The 21,313-nt window shown below is 37.9% G+C and overlaps 1 protein-coding gene across 1 annotated transcript in view; it reads right to left on the reverse strand.

The window, feature by feature from the left end:
• Window positions 1–21,313, reverse strand: part of LOC149148330 (acyl-CoA hydrolase 2-like) — a 501,847-nt gene that overhangs the window by 44,053 nt on the left and 436,481 nt on the right. Inside the window, exons 9-12 of the mRNA XM_089440526.1 lie at window positions 11,190–11,249; window positions 11,021–11,076; window positions 10,824–10,928; window positions 10,414–10,470 (exon numbers count right to left, since the gene is read on the reverse strand). Coding sequence (XP_089296652.1) covers window positions 10,414–10,470; window positions 10,824–10,928; window positions 11,021–11,076; window positions 11,190–11,249 — 278 coding nt within the window. The remainder of the gene's footprint in view (window positions 1–10,413; window positions 10,471–10,823; window positions 10,929–11,020; window positions 11,077–11,189; window positions 11,250–21,313) is intronic.

Genomic DNA, 21,313 nt, shown 5'->3' on the forward strand with positions numbered 1-21,313 from the left:
CTACTTCAGCCCAATAGTCATTGGACAACTTCTTCTCACGAAGCATACATCTGACCATATTCATAATTCACTAATTTTTCTTTTCTTCTACTCCATTCTGTTGTGGAGTATATCTTGTTGTGTTGTGTTCTTCATGATGATTCCTCGTTATTGACAAAAAGCTTTGAATTCCTTGAAACTTTATTTTCCTCATCTATCAGATCCAAGTACTTTCAAAGGATCTCCACTCTATTTTTCTTCTTTTGTTTTCAACTCCTTCAATCTTGAGAAAATATATTATTTATTTTTGATAAAATACACCCATATCTTCCTACTATAATCATCAATGAAGGTTAGAAAATAAAGACTACCACCAATGGGCTATGTTTGCATTGGGCCACATATATCTGTATGGACTAGCTCTAATGGCTCTTTCACTCTAGAGGACGATGTGGGAAAGCTATCTCTTTTATTCTTGGATAGAATACAAATTTCACAACTACAATCTTTCTCATTCATAACAGGGAGACCAATGACCATAGAATGTTTCTTAAGCAAATTTAGACTCTTTAGCAGAATATGCCCATACCTAGAATGCCATAGTTGAGACTCATCTATTCTTGACACATTGTGGGAAAACGTTTGTGAAATATTTTTGACTTCTAAAAGTCAATGGAAACATTCTATTATTAGTTTTTTCAACCTTTTCTAGCAATCTTCTATTGGGAGGTTTTTCATAGATATAACATGTGTCCCCTTGGAAAATTACATCATTACCATGTTCCATCAATTGACTTGCACTAATGAAGTTATGCTTCAGATGTGGAACATAATAAACATCAAGTGTGTATTTTTATTGATTCTATTTGGTAAGAACATGGATAATACCTTTCCCATCAACTCTAATACGAGAACGTTCTCCAAGAGTAATTGTAGATGTTCTGGAAACATCAATGCAAGAAAATATATATTTTTTTACCAATCATAGGATTGCTTCAGCCACTGTCCAACAACCAAAGGTCCTCGTCCTGACTGTATTTAAAAAGATGGCAGGAAAGAAACATTGTTTCAGAGGATTCTTCTTCATTGCTGGAGAGATGGACGCTACCTCTTTGTTTATCTAGTCGTTTCTTTCTGCATTCATATTCATAATACCCAAATTTCTTGCAGTAATAGCATTGGATATTATATTTGCTCCATGTTATTCTTCTCTATATTTGGTTTTGTGAAGGTATAAACTACTCTGCTACATGATGATGCTCTGATCTGCCTCTACATCGACCTCTGCCTCGCTTACTACTACCTCTATATCCTTTGCCTCTTCCTTTTCCAAGAGAGAGTTGTGCTTTGAAAGCTTGTTCCCTGGAATATTCTGCCATGTTAAGTCTTGTTTCGTGTGTGAGAAGTGATCCAGTCAAATATTCTACTTAGAAAGTTGTGAACTTTTTTGATTCCAGAATGGTTGTTACAATCAGGTCATATTTCTTGGGTAGACTTCAAAGGACTTTTCAATAATCTTCTGATCTATAATGGATTTACCAATGAGTTTGATCTGATTGACTATGCCCATGACTCTAGTCATGACTTGGTCCATATTCTCTGTGACAACCCTCTTCAGGGTTTTGAGATCGACACTCAATGTATGCAATTTAACAGTCTTCCATGTATCATTACCTTGAGACGCAACTTTCAAAATATCTCATGCTTCTTTTGTTGTTGATGTGCCAGCTATTTTGTTGAAGATAGAGTCATCAACTGAGTTTTGTATCCAACATTTGACTTTGTGCTCTTTCTTTCTGAGTTTTGGAGTGGCATTCCTCTAATTGTTGTTCATGATTGCTAATGCTTCTTGGATCGACTCTACATAACCGTTTTGCAGGGTATCCCAACAATCTTTGGCTTGCAAAAATTTCTTCATTCTTAAAAACCAAAACTCGTAATTTTTACTGAGAAAAATTGAGTTTATGACAAAAAAAACTAGAAAAACCATTTTTATTTAATGTGAACACATGCCTTCTGAGTCAAAAATTCCTTTGACCAGGCTTATTCAACAAACCCCTTTGGCTTAGTATTTTCCCATGTTGAAAGGAGGGAAAACGAGCGCGCTCTGCAACCTAGGGTTCTCTGTTCTCCCTTGCAACGGCGCAGTATGAACCCTCCCTGCTTCTTTTTTCCGTCAGCCTTCCTCCTTGCGACAGCAGCTTGCTGGCATAGAAAGCATAGCTATGGCTGACCCTCAGGGGGGGGCTTCAAAGCCTTCCCCCTTAGTAGAGAGAGAAAATCAAGTGAATGAACCGATAAATCCTTCCGGTCCAGCACAAGTAAACACGGATACAAGAGATTTCCCAATGCAAGATACGACAAACGCTCCTACTGATCAGTTAGACAGGCGCAGTAAAGTACAAGAACGAAAGATTAGGCAACAGGAAATGCCCAAGGTTACATCAACGACTTGCAAACCCATAGCAGCTGAACAACCCAAGATAGAACTTATCAGCCATAGAATCAATGGTCAAATCCAGTACATGAAGGACCATGCGCTCATTGGAAAATTTATTGGATTCTGGCCGACTGAAAAAGCTTTGCAAGGATGGATCTCTGCCAAATGGAAACCCAAGGGACATGTCACCCTGCAGCTAGGACCAAAAGGGATTTTCATTGCGATTTTCAATTGCATCGAAGATCGGAATAGGGTTATGGATGAAGGTCCCTACTTCAACTCCGCTGGTCTGTATTTAAGGGAATGGGTATAGACATTTAACCCTGACAAGGAGTATTTCAGCTGGGCACCAGTTTGGATCCGGATGTACTCACTCCTATTGGAATACTGGGATGAAGAATCACTGAGAGACATTGGCAAGGGGCTGGGGGAGTTTATAAAAATTGCTGAGGAAACGAAGCTGCGCAGATACACCTCCTATGCCCATATTTGTGTCTTCATGTGCCTCGACAAAGCCCTTTTGGACTCGGTAAGTCTCTACCATGATGACTTTGAATGGATCCAACCCTTAGATTTTGAACACGTACCCTTTCGTTGTCGCAAGTGTCATGCCCATGGGCATCTTTTTCAGGATTTCCCTCTAAATGCTAAACCCCAAACCTCTGACCCCTCAAACAAGTCGGCTCATGATGGCTTTACCAAGGTCCCAAATCGAAAAAGATCGCATAAAAAACCTTCCTCCGGGAAAAAGCCCATGCAGGACTCCTCCTCCATTCCATCCACAAGAAATAGCTTTGAGGTTCTTTCTAAAACTTCAGAAGACCCACCTCAGAACATTTTGCCAATCCCATCGCTGATCATCACGACCTCTCCCCCCCGCTGTCTGGCTCTTCTCCCACTACCTTGCCCCTAAGTGACAACATTGGGATTCCTGAGGCGACTCGAAAGCACCCTGATTGGAAACTTAATGGAATGGATGTTGATGGTATCCCCAGCTAGACCCTGCACTTAGCAATCGCCTCAGCAGAAAGTAGTTAGATGCAACATATGGAAGAAGAACCGGAAAGCATTGATTTGGGAGGACTTGACATTTTCGAGCTTGAACAAGCATGCAAAAAGAAACACAACGACAAGTTTCAAGAGCATCAGATCAATACCCTAGAAGTCATCATCTCCAGGGCTTACCAACAACAACAACTGGGCATACAACCGGGTAGTCAATGGGATGGCAACTTCCTTCCTAAAGACTCCAAAAAACGTGGAAGAAAGAAAAATCTTCAAAGAACTATTGTAATAGGGAAAATCCTGGTAGACTCAGGCAGATATGCTAAGTTGACAAAGTACTACAAGCCCACCACAAATGGTGAATCATGAAGCTCACTTCATGGAATCTAAGAGGGCTCAATAGCCCCGACAAACTCAGAATGATAAAAAACATGATAAAGCAAGAGTAGCCCCAGATCTTCTTTATGCAGGAAACGAAATGTAAAAGTAACACACTTGGAAACATCCTCTCTAGAGCATGGCCAGGCTGTCACTCGGTTGCAGTGGATGCTTCGGGTGCCTCCGCGGGACTGGCAATTGCCTGGAACACGCAAGCTATAATGCTCTCAGACTTTCATGCCTCCCATCACATTATATAGGCTACTTTTCATATAATTGGCACCAACATTCGTGGTCATCTCTCCAACGCCTACTTCCCACAGGAAGCAGGCAACAAAATTGCTCTTCTAGACACAATAGAAATGCTCAACCTCAATAGACTCCATCCTCTTTGGATCATTGGAGGAGACTTCAACATGATCACCAAGCTGGAGGAAAAGTAGGGAGGCCGAGCCAAGTTGGAACAGGAAAATGGCCACTTTAAAGATTTTATCCAAAACAATATGCTAATCGATCTGCAATTCTGCAATGGAATGAAAACCTGGAGCAATTGTAGGGTTGGGCGATATCAAATTGCTTCCAAACTAGACAGATTCCTCATCTCAGATAATGCAGTGCATCTTGGAGGCGACATCTCGGCATCAATTCTTCCATTCTCATAATCAGATCATTGGCCTATCTCTCTCCGATGGCAAAGACCAGGCAACTCTACCAGGCGTCATTTTCACTTCGAAGCTTTTTGGCTCTCCCACCCCGCCTTCAATGACCTCATCAGATCCACCTGGACCAACCTCCCTTCGCTAGAAGGATAAAAAATGTATCAGTTTCAACAGAAACTCAAATTCCTGAAATCCCAAATCAAGCGCTGGAATCAAGAGACTTTTGGCAACAACTTCCAGGCTCAACAAGATCTAAACAAAGAAATGAGAGAACTCTAGCAACAGATAATCACAGAGGGCTACAAGGAAGGGACATTGGAATAGGAAAATCACATTCACAATCAATTGGAGGAGAGAAGAAAGCAGGAAGAAATTCTATGGAAGCAAAAATCTAGAATTAGATGGCTGAAAGAAGGAGAAAGGAACACTAAATTCTTCCATAGAACTACAATACAAAGAAGAATGCACAATGCCATCTCTTTAATACAAAAGTAAGGGGGGGGGAGGAGAGTTGAAATCCATGTAGAGATCAAACAGGAGTTTATCAATCACTTCCAAGAGGTCCATCAAGAACCCCAAATTGATAGACGACCTGCTATAGAAAAGATCACTAAAAATGTGCCAAAAATTATCACAGAAGAACACAACCAACTTCTCCTTCGACCAGTAATGCCTCAGGAGGTGGATTTAGCTATGAACCAACTCAAGGAGGGCAAAGCTCCTGGTCCAGATGGCTTCACTACTACCTTCTTCCACTCCTTCTGGGATCTTATCAAAGAGGAGGTATGGCTAGTGGTGGAGGAATCGCACACTCTTCATTAGCTTCTGCCCTCTATGAACTCAACTTTCATCGCCCTCATCCCAAAATAGGAGAATACCAGTACTCCGGACAAATTCCGTCTAATCGCACTATGCAATGTTATTTACAAGGTGATATCCAAAGTCATTGCTAACAGGTTGAATCCGCTCCTGCCCTTGCTCATATTGCCTGAACAATCTGGATACGTAGAAGGAAGACAAATATTGGACGCCATTATCCTCACTCATGAAATCATACACTCCCTCAAGCACTCCAAACAGGCAAGTATGATTCTCAAGATTGACCTATCTAAAGCTTTTGATAGGTTAAGCTGGACCTATATTCAAAAAATGCTAACAGCCTTTGGTTTTTCCCCAATGTGGGTTCGATGGATTCAGAGTTTAATTTTTACAACATTTTTCTCTATCCTCATTAATGGCATACCCTCTAGACCTTTCAGCCCCTCTAGAGGCATCAAACAAGGAGATCCACTTTCCCCATTCCTTTTTGTTCTAATGGCGGAAGGTCTAGGTCGCCACATCAAACATGCCCTCCTCTCTCAGCATCTCAAAGGTCTATCCATACACAATTCTCTAGCCATCACTCATCAACAGTTCGTGGATGACAACATGTTGTTTGGGTACCCTTCTGTTCAGGAAGCCTCCCATTTTAAATCCCTTCTGAATGATTTCTCTGACGCTTCAGGGATGAGCATAAACACAACCAAATCACAGATCTTCTTTTTTCACACCCCCCCTGTTACTCAGCATGCTATTACCTGCATTCTAGGCTTCTCCATAGCCTCCTTACCCTCCAAATACCTTGGAGCTCCCTTAATAGATTCTGCTATCAAGCACCCCTCTTGGCGTATGCTCCTTGAGAAACTTGAATCTCGTCTCACTTTATGGACTCATAGAACTCTGAACATAGCCAGCAGATTAGTGTTAATCAAAGCTGTGCTACAGGCAATTCCTTTATATCTTTTCTCAATCTTGGCAGCGCCTAAATGGGTTCTTAAAAAATAAAAGCTCTACAATGCAATTTTATTTGGGGTGCAACTGGCACAAATCACAAATGGGCCTTGGCAAAATGGACGACAGCATGCAAGCCCAAAGAAAAAGGGGGTATAAGCTTGAGAGATCCTCATCACAGCAATGAAATCATGGGTGCAAAAATATGGTGGCAATGGCTCTCTGCTCCCAATAAGCCATGGGCAGCCATCTGGACAACAAAATATGCCAATCACAGACCAATGGAGGAGCTAGTTAGATTCACTCCAACTGAAAAGGGATCACTAATATGGAACGTTCAGACAACACTTCTTGCTGATCCAACAACACAACTTTTGGGAAATAAGGAACGGCAGCATTGCTCGGTTCTGGACAGATGCCTAGAACCAACTACCAAAGCTCAACGACATCTATAGACTGCCTCCTTGCCAAGAGTGGGAGGAGAAACAAAAGGAATCCGTACAACAACAATGGATTCTAGAGATAGAACAGGGGTACAGACAATGGAAGCAGATCCACAGGCTGATCAAGATTGCAGATAACCAGACTAAGGAGGTCATGGAGAGTGAGCTCCAGAATCCACGCATTAGATCATCCGAAGGCAGGGATATTTTAAGATGGGGATATACCCCAAAACGCTCCTTCACTACCAAAGAGGCTTATAAAATTATATGCAATGATCCAATACCCCTGGATCCTCTCTGGGGCAGAATCTAGTCACCGAGTACCTGGCCCAAAGTATCCCTATTCCTCTGGCTTGTTGGGCACCGGAAAATCCTCACTTGGGACAATCTTAGGAAAAGAAACTTTCACGGGCCCTCCATATGTCCCAATTGTAATTCTCAGGAGGAAACGCTCCAACACCTCTTGGACTCTTGCACTCTTGCCAACCAACTGTGGAAGAAGGCTAGCTTCCATTGTCAAAAAAGACGGAGAGGGTCCGAAGACATAATCAACTCCATTCGCCATTGGCACCAAAACCCATATAAAAGTGAACGTCTCAACCAATTATGGAGAATGATTCCCGGCCTGCTCCTCTGGACAATATGGAAAGAAAGAAACAAGCGCATATTCAAAGATCAAGGCACTCTTGTAGAAATCATTTGGGGCAACTTTTGTCTCAATCTTAAAGAGACTTTGGCGCTTCAAAATTGGCACACGGAAGATTTTCCCACTCTTGCAAATGAGAAAGCCATCTGGGAAAATTGGAACATACAACTCCCACAAGGTACTCACAATCACAGACCTTCAGAAGGCAACAACATCAGAAAGCACTTTTGAACCCCCCCTCCAAAGCATACTTTCAAACTCAACTTTGCTGGAGCTTCAAAGGGCAACCCCGACAAAGCAAGATTTGGTGGCATATTTACAGATCATGAGGGTTCGCCTCTCTTAATCTACTTCAGAAACATTGGCTAGGACATGAACAACTCGGCTGAACTGGAGGGTCTCTGGCAAGGATTACTCCTTTCCCAGCGTCATGGCTTCCAACCTCTGGAGATCGAAGGTGATTTCCTAATCCTCATCAACTTGGCGAATCAACTCCTCAATGGGGCACATGCGCATAAAATTGCCAAAATTTGGAGACTTGAAGCCAGATTGGATGCAGTAGAACAATCACTTCACACCAATCGGGCCATCATATTCAATCATGTTAAACGGGAAGGAAACAAGGTCGCTGATCTACTTGCCAATTTGGGGGTGGAAAATGGACACACTCTTCTCACTGGAGCTCTCGATATAATTCAGAATCATGATCAAAATCAAGAGTGCAAAATTCTAGTCCAAAGGGATGCGGCTCTCCCAGATGCGGGTATATAGAAGGGTGTTAAATATGACAGGACAGGGAGGGGCGAGATGGGGCGACACATGCTTACCCAGGACAAGCCGGATAACTGGCTTCTGATCAATGGATCTTTGCATTTGAGAAGCGCAGAATTCAATGGCACCATTTTCAGTGGTTCTGGATATCATATCCTGTCCTCCGCTCCGGTTCATGCCTCAGCACACTCCAGCATGCCTCAGACTTCGGCTCTCTTCAATGCAACAGTAATGGCGGATCACAGATTGATAACGAGCAATATTCGATTGCAATCAGATCGCATCGCAACATCGGTGGATCGCAGAATGGGGAGACCAAAGGGCAAGGCCTTAACTTATAGTGATATGCGATTGCGATTAGATCGCATCGCTATATCACATCGGCGGAAACCTAGGGGCGGAGCCTCCACACTTTTACAGGTGCGATGCGATGACATGGACCCGATGGCATATCGCAGAATGGGGAGACCAAAGGGCAAGGCCTCAACTTATAGCGATATGCGATCGCGATCTCATCGCATTGCAATATCGCATCGGGGGAATCCTAGGGGCGGAGCCTACACACTTTCTCAAGTGCGAATCGATGTCGCGGACCCAACGGCGGATCACAGGATGGGGAGACTAAAGGGCAATGCCTTAACTTATAGTGATATGCGATTGCGATCATATTGCATCGCAATATCGCATTGGCGGAAACCTAGAGGCGAAACCTATGGGATGAAGAATAGGCAAGGGTTGCCTGATGATGTACGAGGGCGCCTGAGGCTGCCCAGGTGTTCATTATCTAGTATTTGTGTTTTTGCTTGTGTTGCTTGGATTCTGACTTCCTACCTAGACTAATCGTCAAGGAACCATCCTTCTGTTTTTATGTAGGGTCTAGACTTGAGAAGTGATACCATTTTTGAGATTTTTTCTCTCACTGGACTGATTTCCCCAATATTGGAACAGTCGAGATTTTATTGATACTCTAAATTTTGTTAGTCGAGACCTTGTCCTCTTTATATCTTTCTGTATATATTAATAGATTATTTTTACTTAGGAAAAAAAACCCTTTGACTTTTAAAAAAAATCATCTTCACGTGGTCTTCAAATAAACCAGCGCCTTTTCAAATGGCTCCTTTCTTTTTAACTTAGAATTTTTCAAAAACAAAAGAAAAAAATCCGTCCTTTTTCTTATAAACTCCCTTCACACTTTTTAAAAATAATCCTTTTTTAATAAGGTGAAGAAATAAATCCTTATTTTTAAATAAAATATTATTTTAAAAGGAGGCTTCACTCTAACGTGCACCTTTTAACTCATTGAAAAAGAGAACTCCTTAAAAAATACCACGACACCCTTTAACTTTAAAAAATAGCATGAACTGTGAAAAGCTGTAGAGGTTGTCTTTTACAATTTTTACTTTTGAAGACTTCAAACGACATATGATAAAACGTGGAGCCAATGATAAAACGAATTCAAACGACATATGGTAAATCGTGTAGCCAATGATAAAACGACTTCAAACTACTTGTGATAAAATGTAGAGCCAATGATAAAACGACTTAGGAAAGCCGTAGTCTTTAACGCGACTTTTAGAAAGTTTTCCGGCGATTTTTTTTGGTGAAAATCCGGCAGTAATTTATTGAAATCCAAGTTTGATAACTAGTTTCTGCACAATGAAAGCGTCCCAAGGGTTTTTCAGAGTGCTGAATCCGAATATGCAGTTAAAAAACCATTTTAACTACAACAAATCATGATTTCATCTCAATTTCTTCGGCCGGATTCCGTCACCGGAATCTCAAAAAGTCTCATTATAGACCACTCCCTTATGAAATAGGTTACCTCCTTTTTACTTCAAACGACATATGGCAAAACCAGGAGCCAATCATAAAACGACTAGTGATAAAATGTAGAGCCAATGATAAAACGACTTATGAAACCTTTATAAAATGGCTTAGCTCCTTTTCTTTTTTTAGAATCCGCTTACTTGTTTGCGCACCTCCGACAGGCAGAGGTTGTGTGCAAAAGTGACTCATTCATTTTGGAGTCTTATTTGAACTGGGTTCTGATCCCACCCTAAAAGGAAGGGACTAAAAAGGACCGAGATCTTACTTTGAAAGTTTTAATCTGACTGATATCTTCATATTATTTTATATTCAGGATTATGTTATAGGAAAGTTATGGATTAAGGTTGGCACAGTGCTGCCAGATCCATAAAGATAGATAGTTGTCACAAATTAGTCCCTCCTGCTCTGTAACAAATTATTCTCAAAAATGTAGATGTGCCAAATTTAGAGTTGTTTTAAAATGCATGAAAAAAAATTCCAAAAGCAGTGGCATACCGATGCACAGCCTGGTCATGTGAGAGTTTTCCTCTGGTCCTTATCCAATATCTCTGTCTGCACCAATATATAACGTTGTTCAAAAAATCATGAATCACTTTTAGATAGAAGGTTTTTAAAAAATAAGAATATATGTTTGTTGTTACTAAAATTTAAATATTTATTAATATTTATAGAGCTATAATTTTATTAATTTATTGGGGTAATATATAATATTTATTAATATTTGTAGAGTTATAGTTTTATTAATTTATTGGGATAATATATATACATTGGAGTAATATATCAATATATCATTGGATTTAATCAAATACAAATTAAAATATATTGCCCATTAACAAAACTATAACTCCACAAATATTAATTATCCTAATTAACTCATAAAACTTCATTGTCTCTCCTGATCTAACCTTGGTTCTCGTGCTGCAATATTGAAGTCGTCATAAGGTTCACAGAATCGAATCTCTATAGGAGATGGAATGAGCTTCGTTTTTGCTAGACTAGTCCTTGTGGACCTGTTGGCCAACCCAGAATTAAAGAGCGTGCATATAATTGTGGAAGAATGCATATAATTAGCGTATCATTGAGGTAGAAGAATGCATCTTACATGGGGACTTGAGGATCAATGAGGTAGCTATCCAGCAATTTCTCCCTTGATAGAAGCTGCAGAAATTTTTTACTCAATGAGCCTTAATTCGTTAAAAAATAGTTCTTAAAGGTACATCCAAATTAAAACCTTGGTAATAGGAGAGAATAGGAAATTTCAGTTATAAAACCTTCTCCGGATCAGGTGCATTTGGCATAGGCTCATGGTGCTCAAAACCATTTTCAGGTTGCTGCAGAGAATATAAATTCAATGATGTTATTACAACATGCCGGAGGTAATTTTATATTTTGGCCGTTGAAAGCCCATAGTAAATTATACTAACAGAAAATATTATTTATATGAGAGAAAAACCCAATAAAGTGAGAGTGAGCGGGCATGTATAAGGTATTTGCATTTTCTTTCTCAAAAAATTTAAGGCAGCAATAACATTATATATATATATATATATATATATATATATATATATACCATTTTTATAAAAATTAAATTTCAAATAAATAAACAAAAATATTAGCAATGAGATGAACACAAACAAAAATTTGAAGATTTCATTTCCAACAATTGCAGTTTATACACAAAATTCGCTTAAGATTGTATAGTGATTCCATGAGTGTCACCAACTCCTATTGACTATTATTGACTATTAATTACTTTGATGATTCTAACACCTCCCCTTAATCAAGATCTATATGTTTACTTGTCTCTTATCTAAGTCTCAGCTAGATTTACAACATAATTAGGATTTTCTACAACATATAACTTCTACAAATTTCAAATTTATCCTTTCCAAGAGGTATGGTGAATATGTCAACCACATTTTATGTTAAAGTCAATTTCTTTTGATTTCACTTTTCCTCTTACAAAATGATGTGTTTCTATATGATTTGGCCTTGCATGATATACATGATTGTTTGCCAATTTCATAGTGCTTTGATTACCACATCTCATTACTGTAGGTTCTTGTTGTATTTCTCCAGCATTTTCAAGTATCCTTCTTAGTCATATTGCTTCAAAGGTAGCACTACTTAATGCTTTATACTCAACATCAATTGATGATAAAAAAATAGATTGGTTGTTTCTTACTCTATGATATCACTCTTGAAATTATACTGAACACACGTATCTAGTATCTAGTGGTAGATTTCTTGTCATCTAGATTTCCAACCCAATTAGAATCAGGAATAACGTTTCAACTCAACATCAAATTCATCAGTATACATAATACTAAAATTAAGTGTAAATTGAGGTGTATGCAGCACTGTAAATTTTTGTGGAATCCCATTTCTTTTACAATATTGATTAAATGCTCATGATTTATATTCTCTCAAGTGATCAGATCTGAGAATTTTGATTCAGTCGTCAGTTTGTTTTTCCACCATATTTTTGAAGTCCTTAAAGTACTCAAAAACATCACTCTTTTTTCTTATCATATAGACATATGTACACCTTAGGATCCATCATCAACAAAAATAATAAAATACTATCCTCCACCAAAAGATCTAGTTTTCAAAGGTCAACATACATCAATCTGAATTAATTCAAGCATTTTCCTCTGTCTTTTCTCTTTATGTATAGGAAAATCCTCTCTATCTTGCTTGAGAAGTACATATACTTCACATTCAACATGATCATTCTTCATAACAAACCATTGCCTTCTTTTGAAGTAACATTAAATCATTGTGATTTAAATGGTCATACCTTTGACGCCACAACTCTACTATTGGCATTGTTGTAGATGCCAAAGTTTGATGACCTATCCTAGTCACATCCAACTTGTACAACCCTCCAAATTTGGTACCTATGGAAATAACCTTGTAGTGATATTGATTGTATTTAACAACACATTGTGATTTAACAAATTCCACCTTCCAATATTGGTCAACAATAGTAAAAACATAAATTAAATTCTTTTTTATACTAGGAACACACATTACATTATGGATCTATCACTTTGTCCATTAGGTAAATCCACATCTATTACTCCATAACCTTGAACTTTAAGTGCTTTGTTATGTCTTAGATAACCATATGTTCCATTAATGTTCTCATAATATTCATCAAACCAATCCTTGTTACAAGCCATATGGAGTGATGCACCAAAATCAATGAACCAAGCAATCACATTATTAGTTTTCATTGACAATTCAGTGTCATAAACAAATAATCTAAGATTTTTAAATCAATCACTGGTTGAGGTGCCTTTGTCCACAAAATTTCCATTATTCCTTTTATTTTATTTTATAGCAATATTTAGAGTAATACCCAAACTTGCCACAATAATAACAATCATCATTTCTCTTATCATGACTTGGAAATTTATACTATACTACACCTTTATGTTTTTCTTGAAACTTACCTTCTTTATTCTTGTCCCATGGCTTGCCTTTATATGGTTGTTTACTTTTGGCTACCAAAGCCAAATGTAAGCTACTAGAGACCAAATTAAATCTCTTCATCCTCTCTTCCTCTTGTAAAAGAATCCTTGCCAATTCATCAAACATAGGGTGATTCTCTCTAGTTGAAAGAATTGAAACAAAAATTTGATAATATTGCTCTAAGCCACTTAACGTGATGTTGGCAAAGTTAATACTAGACATCTTTTCACCAATATTTCCTGATTTATCACAAATATTTGGCACGAGGCATGAAATTTTTTATATTTTCATATGCTTCCATTTGTATGGACAAAAACTTAGCCTTCAAAAATAAGATCAGATTTGTCTTTGTTGTTTCATACAAACCTTTGAGGACGCCCCACATTTCTTTTGATGTCTTGTAATCTCTAATGTGGGGAATTATATTGTCATTTACAAACATATACAACAACACCTTTGCTTTCATCTCCCATTTCCCCAATCTAGAATAGAAGCTAGCTGCAACATTGGGTTCGGACTCATCCACACTCACATTTGACCATAAATTATAACCCTCTAGAATTGAGCTCATCCACACTCACATTTGACCACAAATTATAACCCCCTAAAATTACTAGCTACTTGAACTTCTAGTTCACATAATTTTTTCCAGTAAATTTAATGAATTCATTCAAATAAGAATTAGATAAAACTTTACAATTGTCTCCAAAAATTACACCAAATTTGAAAAAAATATCAAATATCCTATGTAAATATATCAAGACCAAATTTATGTGATATTAAAAACTTTAGACAAATCCACCACTTGTGGATACCAATATAATTCCTTCTACCAATACAACCTCATTTTAGATACCAATATAATTTTGGAGTCCTTTTACCTACTAATATAATTCCTTCTTAATAAGTAAAACCTTCTTTTTAAATAAAATACTTACTCCACACGTTCAAACAAACTTTGACTTTAGAAAACAAAGGCTCTCTCTATGTGACGGATTTCCTTTAGTAATGTCTGGAACCCATATACTTTCTCCGTTCGAGTGAACAATGGCTACAACTACCCAATCAGTTCGCATTCCTAACACTTCATCACATTTAGACATGGATCTATGCCTTTCGACCTATTCAAAACCCTCAGATCTCCCTTCTGAATAGCTCTCCATTTTTCACCAACTTTTATCTGGTCTTACGATTTACATAAGACTTTGATATAGTTGCATCCAGTTTGTTGGACGAGAGGCTATCTGGTGGCTCGAATTCGAGCCGAGTCATGGATTACGTTTCCAATTCTCTCATAGCACAACATACTTAGAATTAACGGAGAAAGATAGAGTTAGTTAAGGATATGATTAAGATTTTAAGATTAGGTTTCAGGTCTTACTATTTAGGGAGTGGTTAAAATCACTTTAATTGTGTGGAAGCTTATATTACTAGACTATTTTCTTGAATCTAAATGTAATGTAATAATGCTTGTGTGTATGAGTGTTTATACACTCTCCAAATATCTCAAATAGCCTCTGATTTTTATCATGGTATCAAAGCTTCAGTTTGTTAATCCTTTAAGTCGAGTGGAGAGAGCAACTAGTGAAATCGTGGCGAGCGTTCTATGGAAAAGTGCGACGACTGCACTGCTAGCCTTCTCCAGCTACACTGTTCAAAAATCTTCGCGGATATGATTTGTTTTCCGGCGAAGATCTTCGCAATCCTGTGGTTGGAAAAAACGCTGAGAAGGAGAAGGAGAAGCTAAGCGTGGCTACGTAGTGGCTCTCTGTCCGCCTAAGGGAGAAGCGTGGATGTGAAGGTACGAAGGCTGCGTGGTGAAGTCGATTGTGCCTGTGTGGAAGCCGAGGGCGTGGCAGGTAAGGAGGTGCAACAGTGGAGGCCCGTTCGTGCGGTCGATGCGTGGTGGCTGCCTATAGTTGTGGTGTTTCCGGCAAGCAGCGAAAGTTTGCAGTCCTTTTATCTTTGGAAGCTGCGTAGAGGAGTTGTTGGGTGCCGAAGAGAGAATTGGATTCTGCTTGGAGATTTCCATATGTGCATGCTGCGTAGAGGAGCTGTTGGGTGCTGAAAAGACACAAGGAAACCACATGGAGGATTCGCCCGCTATAGGAGGAGTGAATAGCCATTTACCTCTTGGATGAGACCAGCAACAAACCTGATATCTTCCTCCAGTAAAGCGAGACCAAGATAAGCTGAAGGGTGTTGTTGGTGAGGAGGCGCAGCAGTGGAGGCCGAATTGGCTATTCGGATGGATCTGCATATAGAGGAAGAGGCAGAGAGGAGCTCACACCAGCCTGAGGGAGGCCCAATCATTTGACAGAGTGGAGATTGAATAGTTGTGGAGAAGAGATCGGCATGCCCAGATCTGCATGTCGATCTGCTGATCAGTTGAGAACTGCAGCTACGTAAAGGAGGAGCCATCTCTTTATGTATCAGATCAAATCAGATTGAAGGCAGCATTTCGCTTGATGCGTTGAAGCATGGAGTGATATGGGAGGTTTGTGGATTGAGGCTATTGTTGTGTACGCAACAAGGTTGGCTACTGAATTGCGCATAGCCCGTGAGGAAGTGAATCCCATGGTTGCAGCAACAAAGGCGGCGGATTCGTTTGGAGCCTGGTGAGATCTACTGCCAGTGAGATTTGCTGAGATCTGTGGTGTGGGAGAGGATGCCAAGTTTTCTTAAAATTTGCAGAGATGGGTTAATCCTTAATTTGTGGACAGAGTAGGCCGAGCTGAGTGCCTATGCACCGATTGTGTTGTGGAGTACTGCACATTGTAAACTTGGAAATGCGGTGGGTGCTTGCATGCTAAAGAATCGTTGTATTGAGGCATATTTAGCTAAAGAGGATTGTGGTGTGGGTTGTTGAACCCTATGGAGAAAAGATTCAATTGGTGTGGCACCCCATGTGCATCATGCTGTTGAGCACCTACATCAAGAGATTATGTGGGTACAACCAACTGACTACAGCCATTTGGTGGATGTGCGCAGTGGTTAGTGAGGCGCAGTGGCAAGCAGCCTTAAGTGCTGCAAGATCGTGGAAGAATTCGTGAGCACTTTTTTGGTGACTGCCGTGCGCGTAGAGGTGGTGGTGAGGTTTGGGCTTGAAGCGCTAAGTGACGTCAACTCTGCAAGGAGTTGAGTTTGTGTATCCCAGGTCGAAGTAGCAGATCAACTGTGTGAAGAGGCCGCTGAAGTGATTGGAGGTCGTGGAGAAGACCGCAAGAGGTGTGCTCGTGGCTGATCAGGAGGCAAAGAGCCGATATATGCTGCTTGCTGGTGCCTTGTTAGAAAATGATGAAATAATGACGTTTGCCTTGTTCCCTGGTTGATGTCAACAAGGCTTGAAGGTGTTGGTGTTTCTTGTGGCCAGGTGGGGCTTGCGCTCTAGTGAAGATTTAAATATGAAAATGGAGGACGTTAAGGAGGATTGTTTTTACTCGATTTTGGGGCTGGAGAAGACCTACTCGACCTCGGATGTCCAGTGCGCTTATAGGAAATTGTCCAAGAAATGGCATCCGGACAAGCTCAATGCCAAGGACTCTGTGGCAGTGAATTCTGGGACAGCATCAGAGGCTGCAAAGATCCGATTTCAGGCTATTCAAGAGGCATATTTTGTCCTCTCTGACAACAACAAACGCCTGATGTACGATGCAGGAGTTTATGACGATGATGAGGATGAATTGGGAATGAGCTCCTTTGTGGCAGAAATTGCTACAATGATGGCAGGCTCAAAAAAGCAAGACGATGCTCCAGAGAACCTTGATGAATTGAAGGCAATGTTTCTGAACATTGTCAATGACGATTATTGTAAACCAAGCACCAGTAATAAGAGGTCAAGTTCTTGCTTAAATGGAACCATCGCTAGGAAACATCAGAAGGGCGCAACTTACTCATCTTGTGAATTTAACCAAGATTTTTTAATGAGCGGGTTGCGTTCTGATACTGCCTGCATTGGGGGTGATGGTGTAGATAGCCTTCAATACCTAGAGGAGTTGTTCATAAACATAGTTGATCCAGAGTTTTATATGTCTCTGTGTACTAGCAAAATGCATTTGGCGTGTCATCGAACCAAAATGATAACAAAAATCATTGGATGAATGGACCAACTACTTTCGATGAGCTAGTAGCATAAACCCTGATTCCGGAAGATGCAATGATGGGTGATGAATATGTGTTTCTAACTGAAATTGGTGATGAAGAAAACACATTCATTATTATAGAACCTGAAATTTGTGGAGATGCAGAAAGCAAGTTTGATGAGACTTATATACCTCAGAATGAGTGGATCAATTTGATAATTGAAAAACATCTTATTGATGAATTACTGTTTGATGAGAAGGAAGGCCTATCCTCACATACAGATCAAACTCAAAACATGGTTGCAACATAACTAAGTGAAGAGGCTGAAGGCATAACTATGACAATAGAAAGGGATGAAGTAGGGAGAGATGGAAAAATGAAAGCTCTCCTGAAGGAGCAGGAAAACAAAAGCAAATGTGGTACTCTTTATAAATCTAACATTGTTTTTTGTGCAGATATTGGGAGGCAGGAAAAAGAAGCGAATGTTTGAAAAAGAATTGAAGTTTCTTGAAGCATGGCTTGAAACACCATGTCTTTATGAAGTCAACACAGAAGTTTCAGTAATGAATGGTGAAGACATCATCGCTAGCGTTCAGATGGTTGACACCAGAAATAGTGAGAATACAAATTTCTCCTATCCACCCTGCCATAATTCTAAGAAGGGGAAGAATAGGAATTTAAGCTTTCCTTCATAGGGGAAGAAATGAGGTGAAGATACAACACTACCTCATGGCAAAGAAAGTTAAGATGAAGTCTCATCCACAAATGAACAAGTATGGGCTCTGCCGCAAGAAGACAAAAATGAAAGCTCTGTCTTTTACCATTGTAAGCCTAGTATGTTATTGTTTAGTACCCTTTCTCCATTAAGGAGGAGTGTTAGAATTAATGGAAAAAGATAGAGTTAGTTAAGGATAGGATTGGGATTCTAAGATTAGGTCTCATGTCCTACTATCTAGGGAGTGGTTGAAACCACCCTGATTGTGTGAAAGCCTATATTACTAGACTGTTCTCCTGAATCAGAATGTAATGTAATAGTGCTTGTGTGTATGAATGTTTATACACTCTCCAAATATCTCACATAGAGAGTCTTTTAGTTGATAAACTCTTATTTTTATCAAACACAACTAATGAAACACAATATCATTGAAACCTTTCTTTGCATATGTTGAAATAAAAGCAAACAACTATAAGATAAAAGACATGCAGTTGAACACAACAATATAATTGCATGCTACCGACATAAAGCTCCACGTATCACCACACACTGAATCAGGTTTCTCAATTCTTGGCTTTATGGCTCTCAGATCAAGAGCCCTTTGGTTCCTGGGCCTCTGTATCTAATACCAAAATATAGATGAACACAAATAAAACTTTAACATTTCATTCCAAGGGATTGCAATTTAAACATATATCCCGCTCAAGAATCTACAATAATTCTACTCATTGTCACCGACTCATACGGACGAACACTAACTACTACTTACTTCACCAACTATAAAATAATAACCGTGATTATTCTTACACCAAACACCCTAATGAATAATAAACCAATAATCTAAATCAACTAGTATTGTTAGACTCCAATACAACCTCCCTTTTAAGTAGGTTGTGTACTCAAACTTAACAAACAACTCCAAAAAAAAATAAAAAATTCCCCAGTTGTTCAATTGTAGTTTTCGAAGGCGGGACGAACAAACCCTATCATAGAAACGACTACTATCGTTTGGTCTACCATTTCTCCTCCTTAATAGATACCCGTTGTGAATTGTAATGAATATAATAATAAAAATAATATGATTGGGCTTAAAGGTACATATCCTTTTTTCCGTTGTGAATTGTTATGAATATAACACATATCCTTTCATTTGGTTCCTGGTCAATGCATATAAATATAAGGCTATAATGGTCATTTTTCTGATTTATTATTGTACAAGTTTATTTTTATATTTATTAATATATTAAATTAAAAAATCAAATCAATAATTTTCATGTAATGTTGTAAAAGGTATATTTGCCTTAGTTTTTAAATAATCAATTATAATAAATTAAATTATATATATAAACTTCCTATTTTTATTTATCAAACAACTTATTTTAATTTTATATTTTATTTTAATTACTTTTCCCGCATGATAATTTATATTTGTTATTCATTTTTATAGAAATTTTTATTGAAAATACAAAACCAATTTATACCTAACCTAATATTATTATGAAATTGCACTTCAAAACCTTGATGCATAATGAACTTTATAATAGTGGTATATAATCAATAAACTTATATTACATGAAATGAAATTGTTACTTTGTCTTAGTAAAATTGATAACATAAATAATAAATGGTTTTATATAATTGTAAAATGTTTCTATTAATCTGAAGTAAATAATTTATGTGTTATTCAATATGTATAGTTGTTTTTTGAATACTAATATAGATTTATCTTAAAAATGGATTTAGCAAGGTGGATAGGAGCTTTCGAGATACAATTTTTTATAGTGTAAATTTGAAAAAAGAAAAATTACTCTAAATTTGTTATATATATATATATATATATATATACTAAACTGTAGCATAGTTAAATTATTGAAATGTTCCAAAATTTTATTTCAATTAAACCAATCTAGATTCATTTTTAACACTAGAACTATTAAGAGTAGAGAGAGATCAAATCCTTTGAGGTACAAACCTCTTTATAAATTGAATAATATAAAGAAATTATAAATCATCCATATAATTAAATCCACTAATTATAATAATATGTTTAGAGTAAATTTTTAAATATGAATAATTATAAAATAAGTTTTTTTTTTTTTTTTTTAACACCCAAAAAGTAATAATAATACTTTTCAATACTGTATAAAGTTCAGGAAAAAATAACATAATAACGTACTAATAGAACTTCTATTTATTTAACACATAAACTGAATAATATAAAACCTTCTAAATCATTGAAATAGTAAGATCAACTAATTATATTAGTATAATACGTTGCTTACAGTTATGTTAATTTTAAAGTATGAATGATTACAAAATAAACTTTTTATAATTTTACATTTAGAGTTAATAACAATACATTTCAATGTTTTATGAACTTGAGTAAAAAATACCATAATGACATAGTAATAGAATTGGTACGATAAATTAGATGCTAGAAAATTTTAGGGATCCATGTGCTTCTGCTTGGTTGTTTTTTTAAAAGTTAAATGGATAATTTTACCACATGTTCAAGTTCTTTAAAGGCTCTAGGGCCTTCTTGACCCTACTGTGTTTTAGTAATTGTTGCAACAGGAACATTTACTATGTAGATCTGTGTTGGAGCATGTTTGAAAGTTAAAAGCTTGTTTTTGAAAGAAAGTACTTGAGTAGGGGTCCTAGCTATTCAGACCCCTCATCCATTTAGACCATTCGGGTCTTCTTTTTCCTCGTAAGTGAGTACAATTAAATTCCACCTCAAATGATTACCCATTATGCATACATTTGAGAAGACCCACATTGATAAAAATTGAAGATACATTAAAAAAATGTGTTCAACGTTGCACATGGGCTTTCCCTGTATCTTCTCCATGAAGCTCCCTTCTTTTGTGTAGCATCGTTGTAGGTCATTCAAAATTGATATAGAGAAAAGGTCATACAACTCTTTTCTACACTTTAAATTTTGCAACTTCATATACATCTCCTTCTCATAGTATTAAGCCTTCCCTAAATTTTTTCTCTAATTATGTATTTGGATACCCACAGGTCCACTATTACTACACTGAATAATTGTTGGAGTATATAACTCCCACTTTCCTTAATATGTATGATTATAAACATTTATTCATTTATTGATATTAT

The sequence above is a fragment of the Pinus tabuliformis genome, chromosome 9 (assembly GCF_031772625.1).
Source record: "Pinus tabuliformis cultivar Carrire ecotype Pingquan chromosome 9, CPIR1, whole genome shotgun sequence".
Taxonomy (NCBI): domain Eukaryota; kingdom Viridiplantae; phylum Streptophyta; class Pinopsida; order Pinales; family Pinaceae; genus Pinus; species Pinus tabuliformis.